Source organism: Lutjanus erythropterus, chromosome 22, assembly GCF_056507025.1.
Source record: "Lutjanus erythropterus isolate fLutEry1 chromosome 22, fLutEry1.hap2, whole genome shotgun sequence".
NCBI lineage: Eukaryota > Metazoa > Chordata > Actinopteri > Lutjaniformes > Lutjanidae > Lutjanus > Lutjanus erythropterus.
In genome coordinates, this window is record NC_139338.1 from 22,523,085 (window position 1) to 22,549,374 (window position 26,290).

The following is a 26,290-nucleotide window of genomic DNA, read 5'->3' on the forward strand; positions in this document are numbered from 1 at the left end:
AATTACATGCAGTGTGCGCCTGAGATTGTTCCTCCCGCTTGAATTTTGTCCAGTACGTGGACATGTGATGTCCTGTGAATCATTTGTGAGGTAAACAGCAGCCATAAGCAGCTCCAAACATTGAGTTTGATATGACGGAAACCTTCAGGATTATAACTTTAAGTCATTGTCATGACACTGAGAGAGCAGGATGTTGATGTTTAGGGCTGTGACACACCGTGGATTTATGAGCTGTCATGTCCTGACACCTTCACCTGCACCTGATGATGGACTAAAAGTCAAACTACTGATACGTCTCTGTCTTGAACTCTCTGCTCCTCTAAATATCAGCTTCAGGTTTTTTAACATAATCATGTTTGCAAGCTTTGATGTTTGCATCAAGGTACTGTAGGTCTAGTGTTCCTGAGAGGATTATTAAGCAATTCTTGCTTGATATTTTATTCCCTATCAAGATTCTCCACTGACATTGGGAATAAATGACATGTGGTTTATCTTCTGAGCTCTATATCTCTTTCTTTATTTGCCTGTCTCATTCTTTCTCCAAACTAAACAGGAGTCTGACAGACAGGAAGGATGTCAGTGCAGAAAAAAAAACAACAATTCTTATTTTTAGAGTGAAATGGCCCAAATCCATAAACTCGCCTGAGGGGATTTGAGAATCCAAGCTCCCGCAGGCTGACAAAATGATGGACACGGTATTTAACCTTAATGAGCTTCCCAATTTTCTCTAATCAAGACTTTGCAAATAACGATTATATACCTTCCTAAAATACACAAGATCATTACTGTCGCACGTCACAAAGGTTGCTTTAGTCAAGAATCGCTGATTTGCACTCCAGGACCGTGACCCACATAGAAAGGACTGGAAATCGAGAGGCATTGTGGTTGCCTCCTTTTAGAAATTGTCACCCGAGAGAAGTCCCCACCAGAAGATGCTGCTAAATATAGTTCTGCAACATCAAAGGTCCTCTTTGAAATGTGTGTGTGTGCTGCTTCGTGAGTAGCTCTGCCTGTGAGGCAGGCTAATCTGACGGGTATACAAGCCCCCATGCAGACAGACACAATCAAGAAAGCCTCCTCTGGAGGTGCGACACAAGCGCACACACTCACGTATCCACTCACACGCACATACATCCAGCTTTTCCAGCAAATAACTAAATGTTCCCTGCTGCTCATTTGCTCTTATAAGCTCTAACAAATTACTCAGTCAGCAGGTTCCAGTTTGATGTTTCAGCTTCAAAGGTCGTCAACAGTGAATTTCCACTCGGAGGTCTGAAAAAGTGCGTACAGGGCGCCTCTTTATTTCATATGATAGTCATGTTTGACAATTTGATTGCTTGAGAAAGAAAATAGCTATTCAGAATCTTCTGTAAACAAAAACAACCACTGCAGTCTCCATTTAAAGCGCTGATTGTAAAAGCCTTTTTGTGGCTTTAGTTTCTCCAGTTAAGGACCAATTAATCACCATATTAACAAGACAACTTCGGAAAGGCTTGGCGAGCAGCTTAATGGCCTCATTTGGATTCATTTTCTATTCATTATATTGTTTGATGCTGCCTGGAGAAAGTTGTAACCATGTTTCTGGACCAGACTGAAGATGTTTTGCTGCATTAATGAAAAGGCTTCTTCGGGTCAGAACTGACAAATTCTCCAGTCCAATAATCAACTGTCTTCAGAGGTTTTACTATATGTTTGACATGAACCTCCTCAGACTCACTGTTTGATGACTTTCTGACTTTTTAGTTTGATCCGAACCAAAATTACAGGTGTGAAACCTCCTCTAGACCATAGACCGGACCAAACAACCAAACCTTGGTCCGGTTGAAAGAGGGGATCTCTGCCATGGTTTGGTTTGTTTCTAGTGTGAAAACATTTTTGTTTTGATGGCTCAGACTTTGAAACTAATTGCACAAGGTTCTGTCGTGAGAAGTGAAAAGTAACTCGAACTCAAAACTCAAAACTCAAGAAAAGGAAAAACGAGGCAACCAAACAAAAGATCAGCAGTCGCACATGAGCAGAGCAGAAAACCAGATGTTTAATTGACATGTAATCCAATGACTTTATAAAGAGCAAAAACCATAATAGTCAAATTTTAGGTTACCTGATGTTAGCAAAATGCTAGCTAACTAGCTAGTCTACAATTTATCTAGATTAGAAAGCTCGTTAGCTAATGTTTTGCTAAATTTAAGGCGGATAAACAACATTGTTTACCTGGAGCAGATGACACCTGCTACGTGGTGTGGCTAACGTTAGGCAGCAGCAGCCTCCTCTCCTTGCAGGTTAACGTCGACATGTCCGTGCTCAATGTGGTTACACATTGCTCTGCTCGAGTGACAACCATATTTTCATTTTTTTTTTAACAAAATACAGTCAAACTGCCAATTTTACAAGCTGCCATTTGTCCCAGTTTGCTGACAACAGCATCTGGGTTATCCTGCCATTAGCTCAGAGGCAACAGTTAACTGGCATTGTACATTTACATTTTACTGACTAGTATTTCTGGTGTCGAGTGGCAACATTTAATCTTTTAACAGACTAATCATGCACATCCCGACTATAAACACTTTGTTCATCAGTGTGGTCAGACAATACACTGTTCTTTTCTAGCATAACTGGCCCTAGAGGGTACCCATTTTTCCCACAATCTCAAGAACATCTCATTCCTCTGATTAGTTCTGTTTGTGTAAAGTTTGGTAATTAGTGTTTGGATGAATCTGAACCCTGCTTACTCCTGACTATCCCCGGCCTATCACTGCACCTCTCTCAGGCATCGTTACAACCTTGTGTGGCGATGCAGGAGCGATGTCAGGTGGCCTTTTAAAGTCAAATCACCCCGCACCACCTACCAGAGGTGATCAGCGGCACAGTTGCTCCCCTGCTAACTTTAAAACACACAGATGGATACTTTATATGCCGTAGTGAGGGTCTAACAAGTGTGTTTTACGGGCTCCTCTTTTAGTGTGAACAACCCTTGCTCAGATGTGAAAAACCCATGCAGCACCTCAGGGGTGGAGTGCCTGCATGTTATCACAGCCGGGATCAGTTCTAACAAGTCTAATTAGCACACGGTGATGAGGAAGTATTTAGGAAGTCATTTGTACCTCGGTTCAACATCATAAATACTTTGGCACACATTGTTTTCGGAGGAGAGATGATTGTCGTGTCAGTGAAGTTGACTTAAAATGCTGCTTTTACAGGGAAAAATATTTTCATCACTCCGGCGTTGAAGTCAGCTGGCAGGAGTGCAGCTCCCTGTCAGGGAGTCCTCGACAGGCTGTCAGCTCCATGCAAATTGACTTGATTTCTCCTCTTGGTGTCCAAATTGCATCACTTAGCTCCTGAAATGGTACCTTGCCACTCCTCCCTCCCTGAAAGCGCACTGCTCAAATATTCAGCATCAGCTGTGCAAGAAGGGAAAGGACAAAAAGGAATAAAGAGGGCACTTAATGAACAGAGTTGGGTCAGGGTCAGCGTGTTTCAGCTCTCGTATGTTCTGATCTCTCCTAAAACACTGACAAAGACTCACTCTCACTTAAAGCCTCCTCTCATTCAGCAGTGATGAGGCGTTCAAAGCTCCAGCGGCTCTAACTCTTCCTGCTTATCTCCTGCAGGCACAACCAGGCAGCCCAAGGAAGGAGAAGTCCCAGGGGTGGATTATAATTTCGTGACCGTTGACCGGTTTATGGAATTGGAGAAAAGTGGAGCCCTGCTAGAGAGCGGAACATATGAAGGTAAGGATTTAGTTAAGTCACGCTTGTGATTGCAGTCAGTCCTCTTTGTGATTTTTCAAATTTTTTGTGGAATTCGTGCTGCGATGTGGCAACCCCCACCCCCCCCGAGCCATTTTTCATCTGTGTGAGTGACAGCCGGTTGAATGAATGCTGAGACCGACTCATCACTCCACGTCCAAACGCTGCACACACGCACCCACAAGTGTGCCTCCATCCATCCATCTTTTGGTTTTGTGGAGACAAGAGTATCATCCGTCATGTTCGGGCTTGGGGAGTACCGGATAACATGTAACAGAGTTACAGTACGTACAGGGTTTCTGCAGGTTCCAACAAGTTCAATTTAAGACTTTTTATGATCCTTTTAAAAACCCTCATGAATGCAATTTAAGTACTTAAATGTACTACAAAGAGTCTCAATTAAATATGACCTACTTAAGCGAACAAGACCATCAGCAAGACAATTGATTGTTTGTTTATAGTTGCTCTTATTGCCTGCCATCATGTCAGCATGCAGACAGGAAAATGAACAGGCCAGCCAGTTAAAAATAAGAATGTAATGGTGGAAACATTACAGCTTTTGTCCACAGGGGACAATCAATCAACAAAATTGAAGATTTCCTTGTATTAGCTTTAACAAAGTAGATTTAAATGTGCATAATTACTTTTATTAATCTAATCAAAAAATAAAAAACACATAATGTGTATTAGACTAAACAATTTCACCATTAATTACTTAGGAAAGTAATCAAGTTACATTACTTGAATATTGTGATACTTGTAGATTACTGCATTAGGTTTGGTTTTTGTTTGTCTGTCACATTCTTGTTAACATGATACCTCAGGAACACCTGGACGGATTTTTTTCAAATTTTGTACAAACATCCACTTGGACTCAAAGATGGACTGATTTGTCTTTGGTGTTCAAAAGTCAAGGCCACTGTGACGTCATGCGCATCCCATTCTTGTGAACACAATACGTCAATGACACCTAATTTATTCAAATTTGGTACAAACATTCATTTGGACTCAAGGATGAACTCAGTAGAATTTAGAGATCAAAGGTCACTGTGATGTCACGTTCATCCAGTTTTTGTGAACATGATATCTCAAGAACGCCTTGACTGAATTTCTTCAAGTTTGGCACAAACTTTGACTTTGACTTAAGGATTGCTTGGTTTGATTTTGGTTCCAAATCTCAAAGATCCAAGTTCACTGTGACCTCACAGCGAGGATGAACTCATTCGAATTTACAGATCAAAGATTGAGGTCACATCCGTCCCGTTCTTGTGAATGCAATATCTCAGGAGCACTTGGAGGGAATTCCTTCGAATTTGCTTCAAATGTCCACTGGGACTGATTAGAATTTGAAAAAAAAAAAAGGGCGAGCTCACTGTGACCTCACAAAACACGGTAATTAAGCCAAACTTTTGCACAACTATTTAATAGAATAAAATGATAAAGTGATGACATTTTATATTCAAAAAAGTACACTTCATACAGTACATAATTCATAAAAAAGTCTTCAATCCATATTTAATGAGTCTGGACAGACATTGAAGTAAACTGGAATTTGACTGGTTACAACCATGAGGCAGTATTTCTACTTTATAATTGTTCTGGAATACATTTTCAAGTTTCAAACCCTCCCAGTCCTGTAGGATCTGTAGGACAGAGTCCTCTGTAAATTCTGGATGTAGAGAAGCCGACACACACACACACACACACACACACACACACACACACACACACACACACACACACGCAGTAGTACCTTCATGTTGGCTCTGTCTTGGCTCAGTCCTCCAGTCTGAGCTGCAGTGGCTCTTCAGTTGCCTAATCAAAACAAACAGACACTATCTATCCTCTCTCTCTTGTGGTCAGGCAGCCCCGAGGCTCAGATTTTAAACCACTCCAGAAACGCAGCCACTGGTCTGCCTGGGCACCTCCGACTCTCAGGAGACCCCTGCCATTATATAGATAACACATAGCAGCTAACTTCCTTCTCTCCCACCTGACTCCAGTCACTGTCGGCCTGCCACCACTGCAGGAAGGAGAGGGGAAAAAAAAATTGCAGATGGCCAATTTAACGGTCGGTTGCCAGAAGCGGCGTTAGATCCTAACAGCGATGCGAGCTGCCTTCCACGGGGAGAGGGGAAATAGAGTTTCTTCTGCCTGGTCAGTCGGCCATCACTCAGCGTTTTATATATTTTAATAATTTAATGGCCAATTAGATGAGGAGGAAAGGCAGAAGGATGAAATTTAAAAGGAAGGCTGAGGAGAGGGTCAGCTTGCCGTTAGAGGTTTGTTTCGTTAATACAAAGAACAGGAAGCTCTCAGGTTCGGTAACGGCTACAAGTGTCCTTGAGAAAGACTCTGATCTCACTGTTAGTCACTCCGAGTTTAAACGGCGAAACATAAATTGAGTCACAAAGTGGGAGGAAGTGTTGAAAATTCACTTTTGTAAGTGTTCTTCCACTGGTGCCCTCAATGTTTCTCAACTTAGAAACACAGGAGCCTCTGGGTTACACTGGCAATATTGGTTTATGTTGTGGTACATCAGTCTGGCGTGGCTCGAAAAAGTCATATTACCTGGAGGCCACTGGCGGGGTTGTTATCTCCTACGGGGTCCACTTTTTGAACAATAACTTTCAGCTATACTCTTCTAAAGCTGAGATATGTGGAATTTCCTCGTCTCTCTGTCTACAGTAGTACCTTGAATACTGCTCTGTTAGGGCTGGGTAGTACGGCTAAAAATATATATTACGGTATAATTTGCAGCAGAGACAGTAATGCTATATATCACGCTAGAAGCTAAATTTATTTCTGGCATAACGCACTGGTATGGCAACTGCATGGCGGCCATTACTGCACACTTAACTGTATCATTAGGACATATTTCATGTATATTACAGAAACATTTATAGAAAATTTAATGTGCAACATGTAGAATAATAAATGGGCAAAGAGCAAAACCCTCCCTCAAGTGTATCAAGTGTTACCACCCCTGTCTTCCAACATTATTTGTGGCATTAATTATCATTTTCTGCTCATTGTCTGACTTTTAAATTATGAACAGGGTCCATATAATGTAGGTTGCACCACTCTGTGAAGATCCTCAGTCACCCAGGTCATGGTATTCGTAGAAAAGGTCGTCGTCCTTAAGAACTCTACCAAGTCCAGTTGCCTACACAACCTTTTCTACAAATAGGTTGCACCGCTGACCTCCTCCTGTTCGATGTGCACTGTAGTGACTTTTTACAAACAACCTAAGACGGAAGCTTTTTGTCCGGTTAGTTTGCCATGTGACTTAAAATCTGCAAATCTCCGATGTTGTCAGTTCCTTTCTCGGTTCTTTTAATGTTTTGGCAAAGTAAGCAGCCGCTTTGTCTGCAGTCCCTCGTCTCAGCCGCTATGTTTTACACGAGCGCGGTGCACTACTCGACTGTGCAGCGCTTTTAGCCATTTCTACGTTTTCAAACCAGCCAGCAAGGACTCTCACACTTTCCAGATCATTAGCTGGTGCTAATTTTGGGGTTTTTTTTGTTTTTTTTGGTCAAGCAAAATGAAGGCTCTACCTGTCCGCACAGGATGCTAATGTTCAAGCCTTTGCGCTGTCACTTTTATTTCCTTTAGAGCGCCAGATTTTTCTCACAGAAGAGGCAGATGAAAGTCATCAAACTTGAAACCTGTCCTCTGGTGAATCCGTCTGTGCTCAAGGTCAGCTGCAGTGCTGCTGGTCTTAGCTGTAAAGTTGCACACATCAGACATCCATGCAAGTTAACAGAACTTGAATATTACTTTTGTTTTACCCAGAAATTGAAGTTTATAAAGTTTTGACTACAATGTTGTAGTTTTCTAAAAAAAAAAAAAATACTGAGTTAAAACAAAGAACTGATTCATCTTGTTGAACAAACAGCATTTCTGCATTACTGTATCTCAGTTTCAAGTTAAAACAACTTAACTACATTTAAATGACTTGTCATTTCAAATTAAGAGCACAAGCTTGACTGTTAATTGTAAGTTCTGCTTCTTCTCTTAAACTTCACTCTGAATTTTTGCCGGTCATCAACATTTATTTGAAAAACAATATTATACATGAGATTAAACAGAGTGTTTTGGTACAAAAGCTCATTAAGCTCAAACATGCCTTCACATCCAAATTTCTGTGTTACAAACATCAGTCAGAGCTGCAGCAAAATCAGAACAGTTCATTGTTGTAGTTAGGAATAAAACACAGCATCATGATTGTTGAATACATCTGATGTTTCTCCAAAATCCTAAAAGCAATCATCAGTGTAATCTCAGTGTCAGCCGTGCAAACAGCAGATTTAAAGCTGGTCGATTGGATGTTAAATAGCAAATGTAGGTTGGTATGTACCCAGTCCAAGCCCAGGTTATCCAGTATTATTAGTAAAGCTCAACTAATTCATCAGCTGGGCCTGTAAATCAACTTACATCGATGTATGTTAGCTGATCAGTAACACAGACATTTAGTGCAGAAATGCCAAAGATATATTTGAGGTAACTGAGAACAAACTGTTTCTCACAGTGTCTGCAAAAAGCCCCTGATTCTGCATTTTAGGCTTTAGAAAGAAAAATGATTGACCTTTGTCTGCAACAAGCCAGACGCTCAGTCACACTGTGCTGAAAAAGTTTTATCTGCCTCTCTCTCGGCCACTGGTTTTAAAAAAAAACTAACATCAAGTTTGGCTCTCGAGAAACTGACTTATACAGTTAGAAGGAAAGCTTCTGAGTTTAATAACATTTGGAGGATTTTTTGGGAATTTGTTAAAAATGGTGATATTGAAGAGGTACTGGAGATGTGAGGTACTCTGAACTCTGATCAATACCTGTGTTTATCTACACAGTAACTTTGTGTTTAACCTTTTTTTTTTTCTTTATTATTAAATTTTTATTGAATTATCATAACTTTTGATACTGCCATATGTTCATTTTGGGGACTGGAGAGATTTTGTTTGTATATTATAATGAATGTTCAGTGTATAAATGTATAAAAGTAATGAATGTATGTTTTAAAAAAACTACAAAAATTTTAACAAAACTTGCATGAATTCATGAATGAAGAAGTGCATCTGGTTGGTTTTCCACAAAGAATTAAAATCTTTTTGGAGCTCACACTGCACAGAGCTTTGATAAATGTCAAAAGCAATGACAAACATAAATAAGTAAATAATAAAATTCGAGTCAGTTCATTAAGACTTACATGTATGATGTTTGCGTGGCGGACTGCTATGATTGGTGGAACTTGCAGGAAGTTAAGGTTATTGGTCAGATTTGCAGAAAAGTTGCAGAGATTGGACAAAATTGCAAAGTCATACAGAATTCACAGGGACTGGTTGAATTTGTGGAAATAACCACATTGCAACAACTTCTTGGAGGGATTTATTAAAGGAAAATTCTGGTGTATTTCAACCTGGAAAGCTTTTGGGAGCTTGTTTTCCTCAGTACAGGTTGTTTTGTACAAGCAAAGTTAGTTATGGAGTCGAGTTATAGAGCCACGAGGGCTCTAAATGCTTGGCGGTCGTGATACTAATCATGCTTTCATATTTCTCTTGAATGTTTCACCTTTCCAAGAATTAGTTTGTGGAATTTGTCAAGAAAGGCTCTCATTTCTTCACATCTGTTTTATCAGCATGTAGGTGAGATCAGCGCGGCTCTCAGATGTGACAGCGATTCCACCACTTACTCCAACTTCAAAGTCCAGGTTCCCGCGACACTGCGGGTTATTTAAGTTCACACGGCGAGCACTTGGACTATTTCTGCTTTCTTCTGAGAGGCAAATCTTCGGCTCGTTAAGGCTGCGGGATTTGCGTCTGCGGTTCGGGGCTTCTCATCCCGACAGTCCCCGTAATCTTTTCACAGCTACTTTCCTCCATTTTTCATGGCAGTCTTTATGTTTTCCAGAACGTGAACATGATGTTTCAGTGGGTCTTTCCAACACACGGGGAGACACCAACTGATATTTTTTTTTTTTTAAATCTCTCCGGTTATTCTTCCTGTTCCCAAAACTGTCTGCAGTCGCTGTTGGAGTTTGTGTCAAACGCTCGAGCCCAGTGCATTAGAATAATCTCCATGGATTTTCAAACACATCGTCGTCTCATGTCTGTTTTTCCTGCCAGGGACACATGAGTGGAGCTGCAGCGACAGTGAGCAAATCCAATACCAAACCTAGTGAGAAGTACTGCAGACCTAAACTGTGCCTGATGTCCTGACTGATTCTGTGAAGGCAATCTCTTCAACTTTCTTTCATGCTCCCGGATTTAAAATAGCCTCAGAGGCGAGCGGCGTCTGATCTCCTGAAAGAAAAGAGCATCTCGCCGACTTCGGACCGACATGACTCGACATCTCACTCCAGCAGCCGTTTCGTTCGGGCACAGAACCTCGCTATTGTCGTGTGAAGGTCTCCAAAATGTCAAGTTTTCAGAAGTTAAAAAATGACAAGTCTAACGTTCAGCTTTATAAAAATATCTTTGTGGTTATTTCACTGGATTTTGAAAGTGTTTTAAAAGTTTGGGAGTTGTGGATTTTACCTAAGCAACTTGGGCTGTAGTCAAGCAACTGGTTCATGGGGGAAAACATATCACTTGGTTGTGTCATGGTTTGGAGTTTTCGGTTTGTTGGTTTCTGTTTTATTTTGAAGTTCATGGCTGTGTTCTGAACCACATACTAGAAAAATGAGTATACAGCGTGTTCCAGTTGTATGTACGCGAGAAATGCCCTGATATATACTGCATCATGAGCTGACTGCACATACTCAATCGCCCCACAATGCATTGCATCTCTGCTAATGGCTCCGGCACCACACTGTAGTGTTGTCTACAGTTCTCTTCTGCTATTTCACCACTAAATTTCTAAACTTCTGACTCTCTGGGTGTGTGTTGCGTGACGGTGTGCGTGCACAAGTGAACGGCATGTCGGGGCTTTAGGACACTTAGATTACATCAGACAAGCAGTATGGAGGCATTTTGTGTTTAGTTTTCGGTTGTCTTTTACGTTTGAAAACTGCTCACCATTCACTTAAACTGTTTTGGAGATTCTGTTTTGCTGATTTCCTGTGAAACTCATGAACTAAAAAACTAAACCCAACCTTCCGTCAGCATGAGGCCGAGTAGATAACGACTGTTTTTTTGTTTTTTGGTGAACTATCCCTTTAATATAAATGTATGAGTTATAACACTTAGTCTTACAAAGAAGCCTTGACGAACTCTTTCCTCAAAAAAAGGGTTTTTCAAAAGCAAATGGCTCTGGATAGAACCCTTCAGGAAGAACCATTTTGGAACCCTGTAGTGCAGAAGCCGCAGGACGTTTTCATTTGAAGGGTCGGTTCACTCGTAAAAAACACATTTACCCCCATATAAAGTGAGATTTATTCTCTCAGATTTAAATGTATCCACTGCTGAGATTTCTGCTGCCGCTGCAATACAAAAGATGTGAATTTTGTTTGCTCTCATTAAAGCGCTGAGAAACGACATTTAAAAAGCTCAACACTTAAATGTCTTCCCAGCAGTTTTCAGCGTTTCCACCTTGAGAAGAAAACAGTTCACGAAAACAAAAATCTTTACAGTGACCCTCAAAGTAAACACGAAGTTATGAGGTTTTAACAATGACTGATGGAGACTGTCAGAGCGGCTGGGCTGCTGTCAGCACACAATCTGAAGGACAGTAAAGTATAAAATCAACACAGAAGAGCGGAAGGAGCTGTTGAGTCACAGCCAAGTGAAAAACTGCAGTTCCCAGAGTCGAGCAGTTGGCTCTAACCGGAGACCGAAACTTTAGAGACACAGTGATTATTCGGTCCAAGCCACGCACAAACACGCAGTCATATGCCAGGGATATCCGTGCATGGTCCGATGAGTGAATGATGTGCAGACGGAACAACTCAGGAACAACAAGTACCCCTGAAAATACATCATTATGAAGCGTTAGCACATCACAGTGTCTTTGTTTGTGAGTATGTGTCGCTTTGTGCAGATCTAAGAAAGTGTTGTAATATTGTTAGACATGATGTGATCTTTAGCCCCCCACACCCCCCCCAGCTCGTGTGTTCATGGATCAGCTGGCTTTGACAACACCTCATTCTCCCTGCAGCTGGTGCACTGGTGTCACGAAAATCCTTCGACCTGCTCCTCGCATCCTTACTTTCCTGACTCCTCTCTGCTGCACTTCAGCTTTCCTTTTCTTCACTCTTTCACTCTTTATTGGTCTCTTTGCATTTACATTTTCGTTATGTGCATTGAATTTATCTCCATCACTGTTTTCCTTTATTAAGATTTTATGGAAATGCAGCTTTTGTTAAAAAAAATATTGTATGTTCTTGTTCCCTTTTGGGATTGTCAAACTAAAGTTTTGACTGGCTGCACTCTAGAGAAATGGAACAAGACAAGTGTCTGCAGTAGAGCTGGGTATCATTTAAAAAATACCAGTGCCCTTAAAGTGACACTGATACCAGAGGAGTAACATGTATTTGATAACAAAGGGAAGGGAAACGCTTGAAGTGATTGTAAGTGAACAAAACCATATACACATATATACATGTACAGCCACACGTAGCAGCTATGTGAGGTTGTACTTTGGCACTAAAGGTGATTTGAGCTAAATGCTAACAGCAGCCAAAGTCTTCTCTCACAGTATATGTGATTTTATATCATGATAATGGTATATATCACAATACAGTAATTGTTCTGTAAATTGAATTACCAAATGATTAAATTGGCCATACTTTTCACTAGTAAATTAGTCTGCTTTATGTGTATGAACTTATGTCACTAACATTTTTAATTTTACCCAAACAGTGATCTTTTCCTAAACCTACCTAGGTAAATTTTGTGCCTTTATTTTGAAAGTCTAACTCCCGTCTAACATAGAGAATCATAGTTTGAAGCATCTGAGCACTGACCAGGCTGCTGTATTTTGTGAGTTTGGCGTGAGAACATGTTGGCATTTTGCATATAAGATTGACTTTGGTCTAAATGTCTCACATCTCTCCCTCCTCTCTCGTCCAGATAACTTTTACGGTACTCCGAAGCCTCCGGCCGAGCCCAGCGCTTTGCTGCTAAATGTAACGGACCAGCTGCTGCCGGGCGCCAGACCCACCTCCGAGGGCAAGAGGAAGCGAAACAAGTCGGTCAGCAACATGGAAAAAGCCAGCATCGAGCCACCCGAGGAGGAGGAGGAGGAGAGACCCATCGTCAATGGCAACGGTGTTGCCGTCACCCCAGGTCAGCACCGACAACAACCTCTACAGGCGCGGAGGCAGAGGTCGCTCAGGCCAGAGGCCTCGCCGTGACAGCTAGGTTTGAGGTCACGCTCCGGGTCAGGCTGATCTGCTGGAGTTGATAGTCTTGTTAAAGTCATAGCAATGGGCTCCTCTGGAGGGGTTGCTTAGCAACAGAGACATTAACAGACTGCTTTTACATGGATTTCTTGGAAAATGATTTTATGGCAGATTATCACGTTTAATTGGTTACAAAAATATCTTTATGTGCAATTTAATGACCTGATATGTAAACTGTGAATTATAATTCACTCTCACAGTCGGCGCTTACCTCTGCAGTCCAAACTGTTTATGATTAAACCTTTAGTGCCGCTGCTCTCGAGAATATGATATAATTCATTAGGTATGATTATCTAGCACTGTTTCAGCACAGATAGCCAGAGGGCGCACACACACACACACACACACACACACACACACACACACACACACACACACACACACACAATGTTCAGCGCTCTCAAATTCAACAGGAGCCTGCAGGCTTTAAAAATCAACATTAAGTGTTTCCTCTCACTTGTGAATCAGCCCTGTCCAAACCATTGTTACCCTCGCTTTACACTCTGAAAACAGGCAGAAGTGACATTTCACACAGCACGCAACACGGCCAAACCTCCCGAGGTTGTTCTTATTCACGAAATAATAGAGAGATGTGTCTTTGTCCAGATATTTGTCTTCAACAGCAACATTCAGAATAATGCTGAGTAAGACATATCTGAATGTACCTTTTATCGTGCGCATTGACATCCAAATATGCACGCACACACATCAAACGCTCACGCTAACAGAATCCCCTTTCAATGCATCTCATGATCACATGATAAGACCATCATAAAAGAGCCTTTATGAGTTTGATTTTTTGTGATTCCAAATCCAAAACCATGCTTCGGTCCTGTGACTTTCTAAGCTGGTTTTATGGCCTCAGGACAGCCGCGTCTCTCACAGCAGTCAGAGCAGCACAAAGAGTCAAAGTGGTCGGGCACTGATCCCAGTTAGTGCCAGTGCTTAACTTTTAGATATGATTGCCATTTTTTAGAGATATGAACAACCTTTAAGGGGGAATTAAAGGTTGGGGTTGGAGAGAGGTAGTTTGGTCAAAGGATGAGATTTTGGTTTGCCTATCATAAGGAGCTCAAACAAGGTAAGAGAAAAATCATTCAGATATTTCTGACAGTATATCCTAAGGTATACTGTATAAAAATTCTGATAATTAAACTTTAATTATGTGGCATATTTCTAAATATTCACAAAGTACCTAACATCATGAGAAGAAAGTATGAAATAGCCCAATTAAGTAAATTTAAATGCAAGAAATTAGCTAAAAATAAAATAAATGAAAAATGACAGGTAGACGATGACAACAATAATGCAGCACTGTATACACTGTACCACACCTTTGTTAATGTGATTTACTGGATAAAACAAAGAAAAGACAGAATGTCAAATGAAACACACATAAGTGGTTTTAAAACTAAGTTTTAGTGTAAAGGTAAGTGTAAAATATAGGAGAAAAAAATATGTAATACAGTTGTCACAATACCAGAATTTTAATCTTTGAAACCTCGAGTGCTTGGCACAAAAAGTAGGCTTAAGTTCAAAGTAGATTTCTGGTAGGGCAGTAATGACTGAACTAAACTAAACAGCCTTGCTACTTTCAATACTATAATTAACGGATACTGTATCATTTTAAACACCTGTTATTGAAAAAATATTGAAGTATTGATACTTTTGACAACATTAATATGTAACCGTAGTAAAACTTTATGAAGCCTGTACGACATCTTTCTCAGTGTTTATAAAGTGCTTTATAGCAAAGCGTAAATGTAGAAAACTAGATAAAAAACAAGATTTACTGTAAATGGAAAAATATCCAAGACAAAAGTAAAAACTGGTTAAAATGAATTAAGACAGTGTATATTTTAAAAAAGTTTAAAAAGTTTTGTAACGCTTAAATGTGAGTACTTAGTAAAGAACGAGTGCGTGACCTGATCATTAATGAACTGTTAATGAGTTAATCCTGAATAACTGGTTTTGATGACTGTGTGGTAGATACTGATGAGTTACTAGCGAGCAGAGTGGGAGATGCTACATTAATGAATCATTAGGTAATAATTATTTCATAATTATTTGTGAGTCAGATATGAATCAGCCGCTAAGTGGCACAAACTAGCGATGATTCATTTATTAATCATTAGTTACATTATTTATGCCCCACCTAAAGTGAAATGAAAAAAACATATTGAGTAGTTACTACCATATAAACTTCATTATGAGGGACTACTTAGTAACTACTCACATTTTTGTGTAGTGTAAAGTATTACCAAAGGGACAGTTCAGATTATTTGATGTGGGGTTGTATGATAGAAGCAGAGGGGGGCATCAGCATGGAAACTAAGTAATGTACTGCTTTGGACAGAGTCAGCAACAGAAAAAGGTATTTTAGCCGCTTAAAAAAAGGTCCACGCAAGTGTACACTATATTTAGAATATTTTAACCTCTTTACTTTGCTGTCAGACACCCTTTTCAGGTAAGACTCTGCTGTTGCATGACCCAAGTATGGTTCTCACCAAACCAACCAAACTCCATACGCAAAATCAGCAATTTAACCTCACAGATCATGGGATTTGCTGGTCTACTGCTGCCTTGATCTGCTAGTTTGTTTGCGTAATTGTTCGACTTCGGCGATTTAAAAGATTAGTTTTGATTCAAGAAGTTACACAATAACAGACAAACAACCAGATTAAAGCAGCAGTAGACCAGCAACTCCTGTGCTGTGGGAGGTAAAATTACTAATTTCGTCTATGGAGTTTGGTTTGTGAAGGGAGGACAATATTTGGCTTACCTAACGGCTGTTTCCCGTCAAAAATGATTGTCTGATCGCGAGATAAAGTGGTGAAAATTGTACACTTGGACTGATATTGATTTTTTTTTAGTAGGACTTTTTTAAGTGGCTGAAATACCTTTTGCTGCTGACCCCATCCACAGCAGTACATTGCTTGGCCTCTGTGCCGGTGCCCCTCTCTGTTTCTCCAAACTGGGAACAAGCCGACCTCAGTCTACTGCAGCTAATACACTGACTATGGATAAATACCTCATACAACCCCACTTCAAATAAAGATATAACAAAAATTGCATAGACACCAATTTATATAATTGAATTTCCAGAGCTAATTTTAAAGAACATGATGTTTTTCCACACCTCAGCCTCTCAGGTAGATTATACCAAAGCCTTAACAGTCACTACTACTCAGCTATTTCAGCAAGCACGCTGGTTCATAAAGCGTTAAAAGTTCTGTCATCGTAAAGGTCCCAGCATCCAGTTGTTATCTACGAGTTCTCTAAATGATGCAGACACTCGATGTACCCCGGTGAGCTGAGACTGAACGCAGGGACAGGAAACATTTCTAACTGATCGCTATCGGCGGCGCTGAGATGCTCGATAACTCGAGGCTCTGGGCTGCGCACTGAGCCATGCTGGATGTTAAAGTGGGCTGCAGCGCGCGGCTCAGGAGGAGTTTTGTCTCTGTAGATGGACAGAGTGTGGGCTGACCGGGAGAGCTGAAGGGGAATCAATAGAGCACAGCAGGCTCTGTGATCTAAGCAGATAGCTACCTCGCTCTTTCCCTTCCATAGATTATCTCTGAATCCCCTGTTCTCATTTGTCCCCCTCTCCTCTTCCCACCAGCCCTCCTCGAGGGGCAGCACTCAAACACTCGCCATCTCTTTCTCTTTCCTCCATACACACCATTTCTCTCCTATTCTAACGCATTCACACACTGTCACAATTCAAACTAGGGCATCACAGCCAGCTTCTCTCTCAATCTCAAATATCTCTTCTGCTTTATTCGCCTTTCTGTCTTGTTAACCTCAATCATTCCCTCTCCTGCCTTCACCTCGCTTCTCTTTTTTCCCCTGAGTCACCACTTCTCCTCACCTTTTTCTAATCATTCTTACCTTTTTTCACCCCGGAGTCTCAATCAGTCCCTCCTCGCCGCCGCCTCCTACGCCTCCTCATACTCGCCTCACCTCCCTTGTCTTTCACCCTCCTCCCCGAGCGATAACGCCGGGCCTGACTCACCCTGCCCTCTTGTCACCTCAGAGTCGAGCGAACATGAGGACAAGAGCACAGACGCTTCGGGGGACATCGCCCCGCAGAGCAACCCGGCGGAGGTCCCAGCCGAGGCACCCAAAGACGACGGACTGTCCCCGAAAATCACGGTGCCCAAACCTGAGGAGAACGACGAGCTAGGGCCTCTGCCGGACAACTGGGAGATGGCGTACACCGAGAAAGGAGAGGTCTACTTCATCGAGTAAGTGTCACAGTCACATCAAACCCTGATCCAGGACTCTCAGATTATGTGTAACTGAAGAAACTGGGTATTTTTGTCACTCAGGTGGTCATAAAACTCACTGCAGAAAGAATGCTATAAACACAAGCTCACCAGATGGTAGTCAACTTTTAAAGGAGTATTCATTGTTTTTTTATGGCCACTTGGAGGCAGCAGAACAAGCTGTAAAAGCAACAATAACATATTATCAGCTAATAAAGTTTTACAGCGAACTTGTTAGCAAACAGTTGCACATCCAGCCAACACCGAGCAATATTAGCATTCATCTGTAGTTGTGTTTCTGCCATCTCGTAAATCTAAATTCTCTAGTAACTGGGGTTGGTCAATGCCTCTTGAACTGACCCTTTGTTAAGCTATGCCTTCCTTAGTTACTGTTGCTACGCCTGTCAAGCTTTCCACTCTTGCACTGTGAACAGGCAGTTTACAGTGATAACAGGGGCTGATTTGACATCAAACTTTGGAGTAACTATTGAAACACTGGGTCTTGGATTCCACAGAGAAATAAACAAAAGCAGCTTCTTATTTTTAGCTGACGACCAAGGATTTTGTTAGCTAAAATTATAACTCTCAGTTAAAGTGTAGCTAGCTAATGCTACGGTTGAACTCGCTGAGTTAGCAGAGAGGCCCATCTCCAACTGAGTTTTTAAAAACCAAAACATCTGTGCATCTATAACATTTTAAAAGGAGAAGGATCTGAAATATGAAGAAAGAAAGCGCAGAGAGTGCAGTGGACCCTGAGACAGTCACCCAGCTGAACCAGACATGCTAACGTTTGCAGCTTACACTGAAGGAGATAAAGACAAAGTGTAGTGCATTCCCCACCACGTGTTCTTTTTTCTACATCTTTGGAAGATGACAAGATGCCACTGTCCAGACTCATGAAACACTCGTCTTAAGAGAGAAATGCAAAGCTTGAAAGCCCCGCAGTGCCCTAGTTACAGTTTCTATCCTACCATTGGACAGTTGCTGTTTGCAAAAAGGGGTTAGCGGAGGGTCAGTTGGCATTTGATGATGTTCACAGTGAAACACTGCGATGGACAATGACAAAGTACTTTCTTTTATACATCTCTAAATGTTGGCTATTAATGGGTATTTGTCCTGTTTTTTTTTCTTTTGTAAATCAAGCGCCAGGTGTTATTATAATAATTATAACAAACTCATCTTTCATTTTTGTGCTCTCTGTCTGACACTTCTTATAATACATATTCATCAGCTCCAATCACTTTTAAATCACAGTGTTATGATGGTAGAGTGGCTCAGCGGTTGATGACTGTCCACCACTGGCAACGGACAAGCTTGTCCATGTGTCCAACCCTAACAGTCACTCCAGTTTCATTTCTGGTTTTGACTTCCATTAACTCTGGAAAGAAATATGCAGCTTCTTAGCTGCTAAATCCTCCACCATGTTCACTTTGTCTGCCCACCATGGAGAGCCTTGTTAAAAAACACAGCTGCATCTGCTGGAAACTGCTGGGAGCTGCGTTTGTCACCAAGAGAGACTCCCTTTTCATTTGACCCATTGTTAATATATAAATATTGATTTTTCGCATCTTTAAAACAGTAAAAAGTGTGCAAAGTAGCAAAAAAAATCCAACAAATCCAACACTTTTTTAAAGATGCTCTTCGGAGTACGGGTGAACAACGTGTTAAAAAAAACTTCCCAGAACCACCTTTGTTAGTCCTTCCATCGCTCCAACACTCACCCACTCTGGTTTGGTCAAAATAAACCTTTAATTCATTCAAACTCAACAGAAACAAAATAAAACTCAACAAAACAATCTTGCTATGTCTTCCCGCTGGCCCAACAATCACCGACTCTCTCTGGTTTGGTTGAAACAAACCCTTAATTGGCTGAGTTAGATGTGAAAATATTCTGGCTGGCGCTGTTTTTTTTTTTTGTTTTTTTTCTCACTGCCGTCGTTGGCCTCTTTGCGCCACTGTGTGTTAGCTCACTGAACGAGAGTCCGTCACTGAGCAGCAGTTCTCTCTCATTCTTGGGAGGCAGAACATTAAATTAGCTAAATAACGTGACAAGAATCTCCCAAAAAATTGCCTTAAAAATAATAGCCAGAGATGGACTCGCCCATAGCCAATATATTCAGTTTACTTGTAAGCAAACAAACAAAGTTTCTTTTGATATTCAGTGTTACAAAAACATTAAGTGTATCCTTGTGAGTGCATTTCCTTCCTCAAAAATATTTGATCACACAAATAACATCCTCATCTTTCTCCAGGCTGTGAGACTCCCAAATTCCACCATGAAAAATAGATTTATTTTCCTAATTTATTATTTATTATTATTAGCTATATATAGATGTTTGTGTATGTTTTTTTTTTTGTGAATACCATAAAGGGAACTACAACTGACATCTGACAACTGACATTATGAAACCCTGTGTAGTAGTAGGCTGCATACTATGTGCATGTTTAAAAATACTCATCAAACAGTCAGTTTAAACTTAGATCCCGTCTCTAATTGGGCAGCAACCTTTTGCCCCTCTCCAGTAGCTCCAGATATGTTTTTAACATTTTCATTTATCACTGTCGCAGGCCTAAACTTAGTCTTACATTCTGTAACTGTAAAAATGTGTAGTCTGTACACTGAATGTTTTATTTGAATTAATTTCAGTTAATTTAAGTTAAAAAAAATAAATAAAAAGTATCTAACATGTAATTCATAGTAGATGTCTATGGTTTCCTCTAAATTTAGGTGTTTGCTAGTCTTGAGTCTCCCTAGGCTAGCTACAGGAACATAGAGAATTTAACTTGTTGCTCCAGACATTTTTTTTGTCTTTTTAGGGGTTTATTTGGGTTTTTTGATAAAATGGCTCTTTTGAGAGCAACAATTATACTTGAGTTTGTAGGGGGGCACTTGGGGTGGCTAGTCAGGTTTCACTGGTGGCTAGAAACACCCCTGCAACAAGCAGTCACATCCTAAGTTAGTTATCAGTGTTAGCAAAATGTGATCTAACTGGCCAGTTAAACTATGTCAGTCATAGCTAGCTAGTTACATCTGAAAGCTAATGTTAGCTAAATGCTAGCTAACTACTGTAGCTAGCTAATCTACATCAATATTTAGCTACTTAGTTAGCTAACACTTTGCTAACAGCTATGTAGCATATCTAAGTAAAGCGAACAGGAAAGGAGAAAGCTGAGCAAGATTCAGCCAGGTACTAACCTTTACCCAACTGTTATTGGAGCACAGAGCAAAAAGGGGTGGGACTTAGGAAGGGACAAATCACTGTCAGGCAGGTGAGGCGGGTATTCAAAATCTGCACAGCTACAAAAGGAACAGTCATGCAATCATTTCAAAACAACCCTCTTGAATACTCGCTTATGTGCAACTTAAACAGGCATGTTGCAGCCTTTAGAGATTCCCCACCACCCAGCGAGTTTGTATTTTCATTCTCCTGTAACAAAATTAAATTGAGCCTGAATGACTAGATTAGAGCTAGGTAGCATCTAAATTTACTTCAGTATATTCCCCACAGAAACGCGCACACACAGAGACCGTAATTGATGCTTGGTGGTTTAATGAGATTTAGAGGTCCCCAGAAATACCTTGCTACACAGAACTCTGTTATACAAGCTCTAAAGTTTAATTCATTGGGGCTGTTAGCTTTTTACAGCTGCAGTAAAACTGTGGAGGTGAGTCTTTCTTACACCAGAATAATGGAGCTGCTGTGTGTTTTTCTACTGGTGCTGAGGGATTTGTATGTGCATGTATGTGAACATGGGTACGTATATAACATCAACTACTTTAATAAAGACATAACAGGAAATTATTCTGCTATTACAAAAGCTTTAATTGCACCAATAGATCATTTCAGTCATTAGGCTAAATTTCTCTGCAGAATTGACTGAATCCCAGCACGCTTGAACGCATCATAAACTGCTAGAAGTTGCACAGCAACACCAGACTGAGAAATGAGACGGCGGTTGACATCCAGCCAAGCTCATGTTGCCTGTTCGCGAACCAAGAAACAGAGAAACCTCTCGCTCCAGCATCCATCAAGCTCATCCCACAGCTAATGCAGTTAGCCCATTGAATTTCTAGCTTCAAGTTTTTTGTCGAGGCATATGTGATGCCGTGCCAAAGTGATCGCGGTTGCCAAGAGGATGCTTCCCTTTGATTGGCCTCCATGCGAGATCAATTCATTTACCTACAGCCCTTGAAGTGAGGCGGCTGAGGAGAGGAATAGAAACGAAAAGAGAATGATAGTGATTAAAAATAGTAAAGACAGAAAGAATAAGGTGAAAGCGAGGACATGAAAGAAGTAGTGGTATTAAATAATTATGCTTTAAATAGATGGCCGCAGAAGAGAGAAAGGAAGAGCGAGGGAAAGAGTTAAATGCATTAGAGAACGAGAGGAGGCAAAAAAAAAAAGGAGAAAGCAGAACGAGGAGCAGGCTGATGGAAAAAAATCAAAAGCAGAGCAAAACAGACTTTACCTTGAATTGCACTTTGCTCTGTATTTGGCATGGGCCTTAATCTCCCAATTTTATCTAGGATAGTAGAACTGTTTCAGCATTTAGGGGTCTGTTGGTCCACCACTTTGGTCAAGACGGAAATATCTCAACTTTTTCTGTAGCTTCACCAACAGGTCAGAATTTTCACTAATGCCTTTACATATGTCATCACCACGGTGCAGCCACAGGGTTGATATTCTTGGGTTTGACTGAAATGTCCTGACAAATACTGAATCAGTTACCATGAAATCTGGTTCAGCCACTTGCGGTTCAGCCTCTGATTCCCAGAGAGAGCAGAGCTGAATGCAAAAGTGGCCATTTTTTTTTGCTACACCCAGGGTTATTATTTACAGGATCAATGGCTTTTAGTATTTACACAAATGAAGCAAAAGACTCCATGGTGAACCCAGGCCAAAATAACAAACAAAACACCCTAGTCTTTCTTTTAAATGCTAACTAAATCCTAACCAAACAAAAGAATTAACAAAAGACATTCACTAAACTCCCTAGTCTAAAGAAAACCAGGAGAAAATATTATTAACAAAAATGGCAGCAAAACAAAAGACATTCCCATCGCTCCGTGTCTCCAACACAGGAACGTCAGATGTGTTTTTCACTTGCACATTTCACACAACAGAAACACTCGTTCTGATCTGTGCAGCTGTGCCTCCCCCCGCCCCAGCTGTGTATTACGTGACCCGAAGCATTTTTTTTTTCATGCTTCAAATCAATTTTCTCAACAATATGCACATAAACAGCAAGTTGTGCTCCTGAGCCAGAAAGAAGGTCACTCTGCTCCAGTTCATAATCTCAGACTTTACCCAACAGCTGGGAACCAGGACACGGGAACTTCTTCTTCACTGTACGTTTACTGCCACTAGACAACTTCACTGATAAACTTCTGTCCTGATTGCCAACGCCTGTCTGCTTTGAACACAGCCACCAGCACTGTCTGTCTTGAAAGTGATCAGGTTTATTCACACAGTTTAAAGGAAACTACACTCTAAAACAGAGATAAAAGGAGACGCAGGGCTCAACAGTGCCGTGTTGTCATTTTGGGATATTGGAAACCATTTTTTGGGCTTTGGTTGCTGTCACTGGCCAAGTTTGAACATATTAATAGCAGGGACAGGAAACAACAAAACATGCACCTATAATCAAAAAGATTTTGTTCAGTTTTGTTTAATTAATAATAATTAAATATCGCTGTTGCAGTGGGAACTGGTACCAGACAACACTGCATGTGTCACATTGGAATTTTCTCATCAGGTATTTCCAATTTGTTCCTCTGCTTTCACCTGGGCAAAAAAAACATCAAAACTTTAACATCAAAGATTCATATTTTACACAGCTTGTATACTTTATTTTCTATTTAGATTGTTATTCCTGTCACTCCCCTGATCTGAGTCTTTAATGCCGACTTGCAAACAAAACGTCTTTGGGGAAATAAATATTGAAAAGAACAAAGATACACTGAGGCCTCTTCGCTGCATCCTCTTTCTTCATCTCCTCAGTTTTTCTTTTTTTTTTTTTTACTGTAGACACTTTGTGTACACCTCCCCTCCTCTTTCCTCCCCCTCCCTACTGTCACCATGAAGGGAGGCCATTATGGCTCCGGAGCTTCAGACGAGCCGTGGAGATGCGTCGAGTTTCCCTGGCACACCATCATATCTGATGTAGATCCAGCTCTCTGCCCGAGGCTCTGGATGAATCTGCCAAACCCACAGCTGTTCCCCTCCATCACTCCCTCAGTCACCCCTCTATCCCCTTCCTTCCCTCCTCCTCCTCCTCCTCCTCCCTCTCCCCTCCTCTGCCTGCTAAGTAAGCAAATTAAAAGTATCGATTGCCATTTTGTTAACCTAAAGCTTTTTTTCCGCCTCTGTTTCGTCACCTTTTTAGAGGCAGGCGCGCAACGGAGAGTCTCATCTTTCCTCTCTGAAATGATTCTTCGACTGAATTAAGAATCCACCAACCTCCTTCTCTCTTTCTGCCAAGTCTCCTCTCCCTCGCCATCTATCACACTCCCTCTCACTCTCCCTCTTTCTCTCTGTCGTCTCTTCACAGCCACAACACCAAGACAACATCGTGGCTGGACCCGAGGCTAGCCAAGAAGGCAAAGCCGCCCGAGGAATGCAAAGAGGATGGTGAGTGCTGCATCTCTATCTCCTCTTTTATCCTTTCTTTCTCATTCTTTTTACTCCTCGTGTTTACCCGTTTTAATTACACAACTTCCCCACCGCATTAATATTACGAGATTTAAATCATGCCTGTTGATCTGAGATACAGACCAATTCCATGGAAGGAACATTTTTCTGCAGGATTTTTATTTTTCAGAAGTTATAAGGTGACGATGTTGGTGTATGTGTGTCACAACCCCAGTGGCTGTGGATAGGAAGCCCCGTGATATGCGTGTTTAAAGCTCAGGTCCAGAGAGACTGGAGGTTACAAAGACTTCTTTATTCTCAACTGAGAGAGATGTGGAGTGTCCTTCACCCGCCCACACGCTCACACACACACACACCAAACACACACAGAAAAGAAAGGATGAATGTCAATGCAGCGAGCGTTTTATAGACGAGCCTACATATATACGAGTGTGTCATCCGTCTCTTTCGCCTTCACCTTCCCCGTTCGTCTTTTCTTTATGTGCGAGACCGAGAGGAGATTTATCGCCTGAGTTATAGACTGAGAGGCAGAGGAGCTGAGTCGAAGGACTGGGTTTGGAGATGGACGGAGACAACGGATGAGGAATGACAGTTGCTTTTTTGAGTGTGCGATTTGGTGGCCTATATCGTCATGTCGGGAGGGTGTAGGTGTTTGTGTGTATATTCCTGGTAAACACGTAACCACGAGGATAGAGTTTCTCTAAAAATACACCTGGCACTCACATGCAGACAGAGACAGACAAACAAGTGTACTCCTGAGTCAAACATTACTCTTCTCTGCCTTTGACCGGCCTTGTGTGCCACTTATGTGGGACCCGTTAGGACTGAGTGGTGAGTAAGGCCGCAAAGAAATGTTGTTTTCATCTGCCAGCTACTTTTCTTTGATTAATTGCTTAGTGTATAAATGAGACAAAACAGTGAAATGTGCCCATGACAAGCTAAGTTTCTAGAGCCAAAGGTGATGCCAGGAAACTGCTTAATTAGTCAGATCAACAGTCCAAAAAGATTTCATTTCTAATTATATAAAAAAAAATGTCACCACTTTGGTCCAGACTGAAATATCTCGACAGCTATTATACAGATTGCCGTGAAATTTATTGCAGAAATTCATGGCTCCCAGATAATGAATCATACTTATTTTGATGCTCTTGACCTTTCTGTTTGTCGCGCTGTGTTGATGTTTGTGTTCCTGAGTGAAATGTCTCAACAACTCCTGTACTGTTAGATAGTTGGCCGTGAAATTTCTCCCTCAGGAAGAACTGTAATAACTCTCATCTGTCACTAACACCAGATCAAAATTTCAATTGATCCTTAATAACTCCTGCCCATTTTTGCTCTGTGCTCAAATATCAGTGCAGTACAAAAGAAAATTTTGAAGATGGTTAAAAAGATCTTGCTAAGTGACATAAAGTCACGTCTCAAGTTAGCAAAACATCTGATAAAAACATGACAACAAAACAAAACAGCTATCAGGTAGCTAATGCTAACTAAACACTAGGTAACTAGCTAGCTCATCTGCATGAATCTATGCTAGTTACATCTGATAGCTAATGTTAACATAACACTAGCTGACTAGGTAGCTAACTAGCTTGCTAATGGCCAACAGTCATCAGTAGCATTTATCAACTTTATTCAACAGTCATTGGAGCACAGACCATAAAATAGGACGGGTCCAAAACTTTGGTTAAAGCTACTACAAAGAACTTTAATATTTTGTTGATCTTGGAGGCCCTTGGACATATGGACTGTTAGGGGGACACAATTGTCCTGACCAATACTTGACAATGTTTGACATGAACCATGGCCACAAATAGTCACTCCCTGGCTACCAGATATTACATGTCGGTGGCCCCCCTGCGACCACTGTGAGCCTTCTCATACAATGCTGAATGCTGTAAACACACTGCTACCAAACAACGCACATCAAAACCCCTGTAATTTCCTACAATTTGTACAACTCACACACAGACAGCGTCTAGGGAAGCATCGGCACTTATGCCTTGTGACACTTTATGCCACTGTCCTATTTTTGAGCCTCACCGCCACTTAAAAAACACTTTTTTTTTTAGAGGAAAGGTTGTTTTCTACTTCAGTAAAATTTTGACCAAACTGCAGAAGTTATTTAGTAGTTTGTTGCTCCCTTTGTTGTCTGTCTGCAACTATAAGGCAAAAAAAACAACCCACTGTGCGAGCAGCTCTTCTTTTCCTTCGCTCTCATGGCAGTGAATGCAAACAGGAGTTTGAATGGCTAGAATATGACACATCTAAGGACATAATGTA

At 41.1% G+C, this 26,290-nt stretch overlaps 1 protein-coding gene across 2 annotated transcripts in view; it reads left to right on the forward strand.

Annotated features, from left to right (window-relative positions):
* magi2a (membrane associated guanylate kinase, WW and PDZ domain containing 2a) overlaps window positions 1-26,290 on the forward strand; it is a 307,253-nt gene that overhangs the window by 182,134 nt on the left and 98,829 nt on the right. For both annotated transcript variants that reach the window (XM_084710530.1, XM_084710531.1), the window contains exons 3-6: window positions 3,612-3,731; window positions 12,755-12,970; window positions 17,126-17,336; window positions 23,910-23,989. In XM_084710530.1, the coding sequence (XP_084566656.1) occupies window positions 3,612-3,731; window positions 12,755-12,970; window positions 17,126-17,336; window positions 23,910-23,989 (627 nt within the window). The remainder of the gene's footprint in view (window positions 1-3,611; window positions 3,732-12,754; window positions 12,971-17,125; window positions 17,337-23,909; window positions 23,990-26,290) is intronic.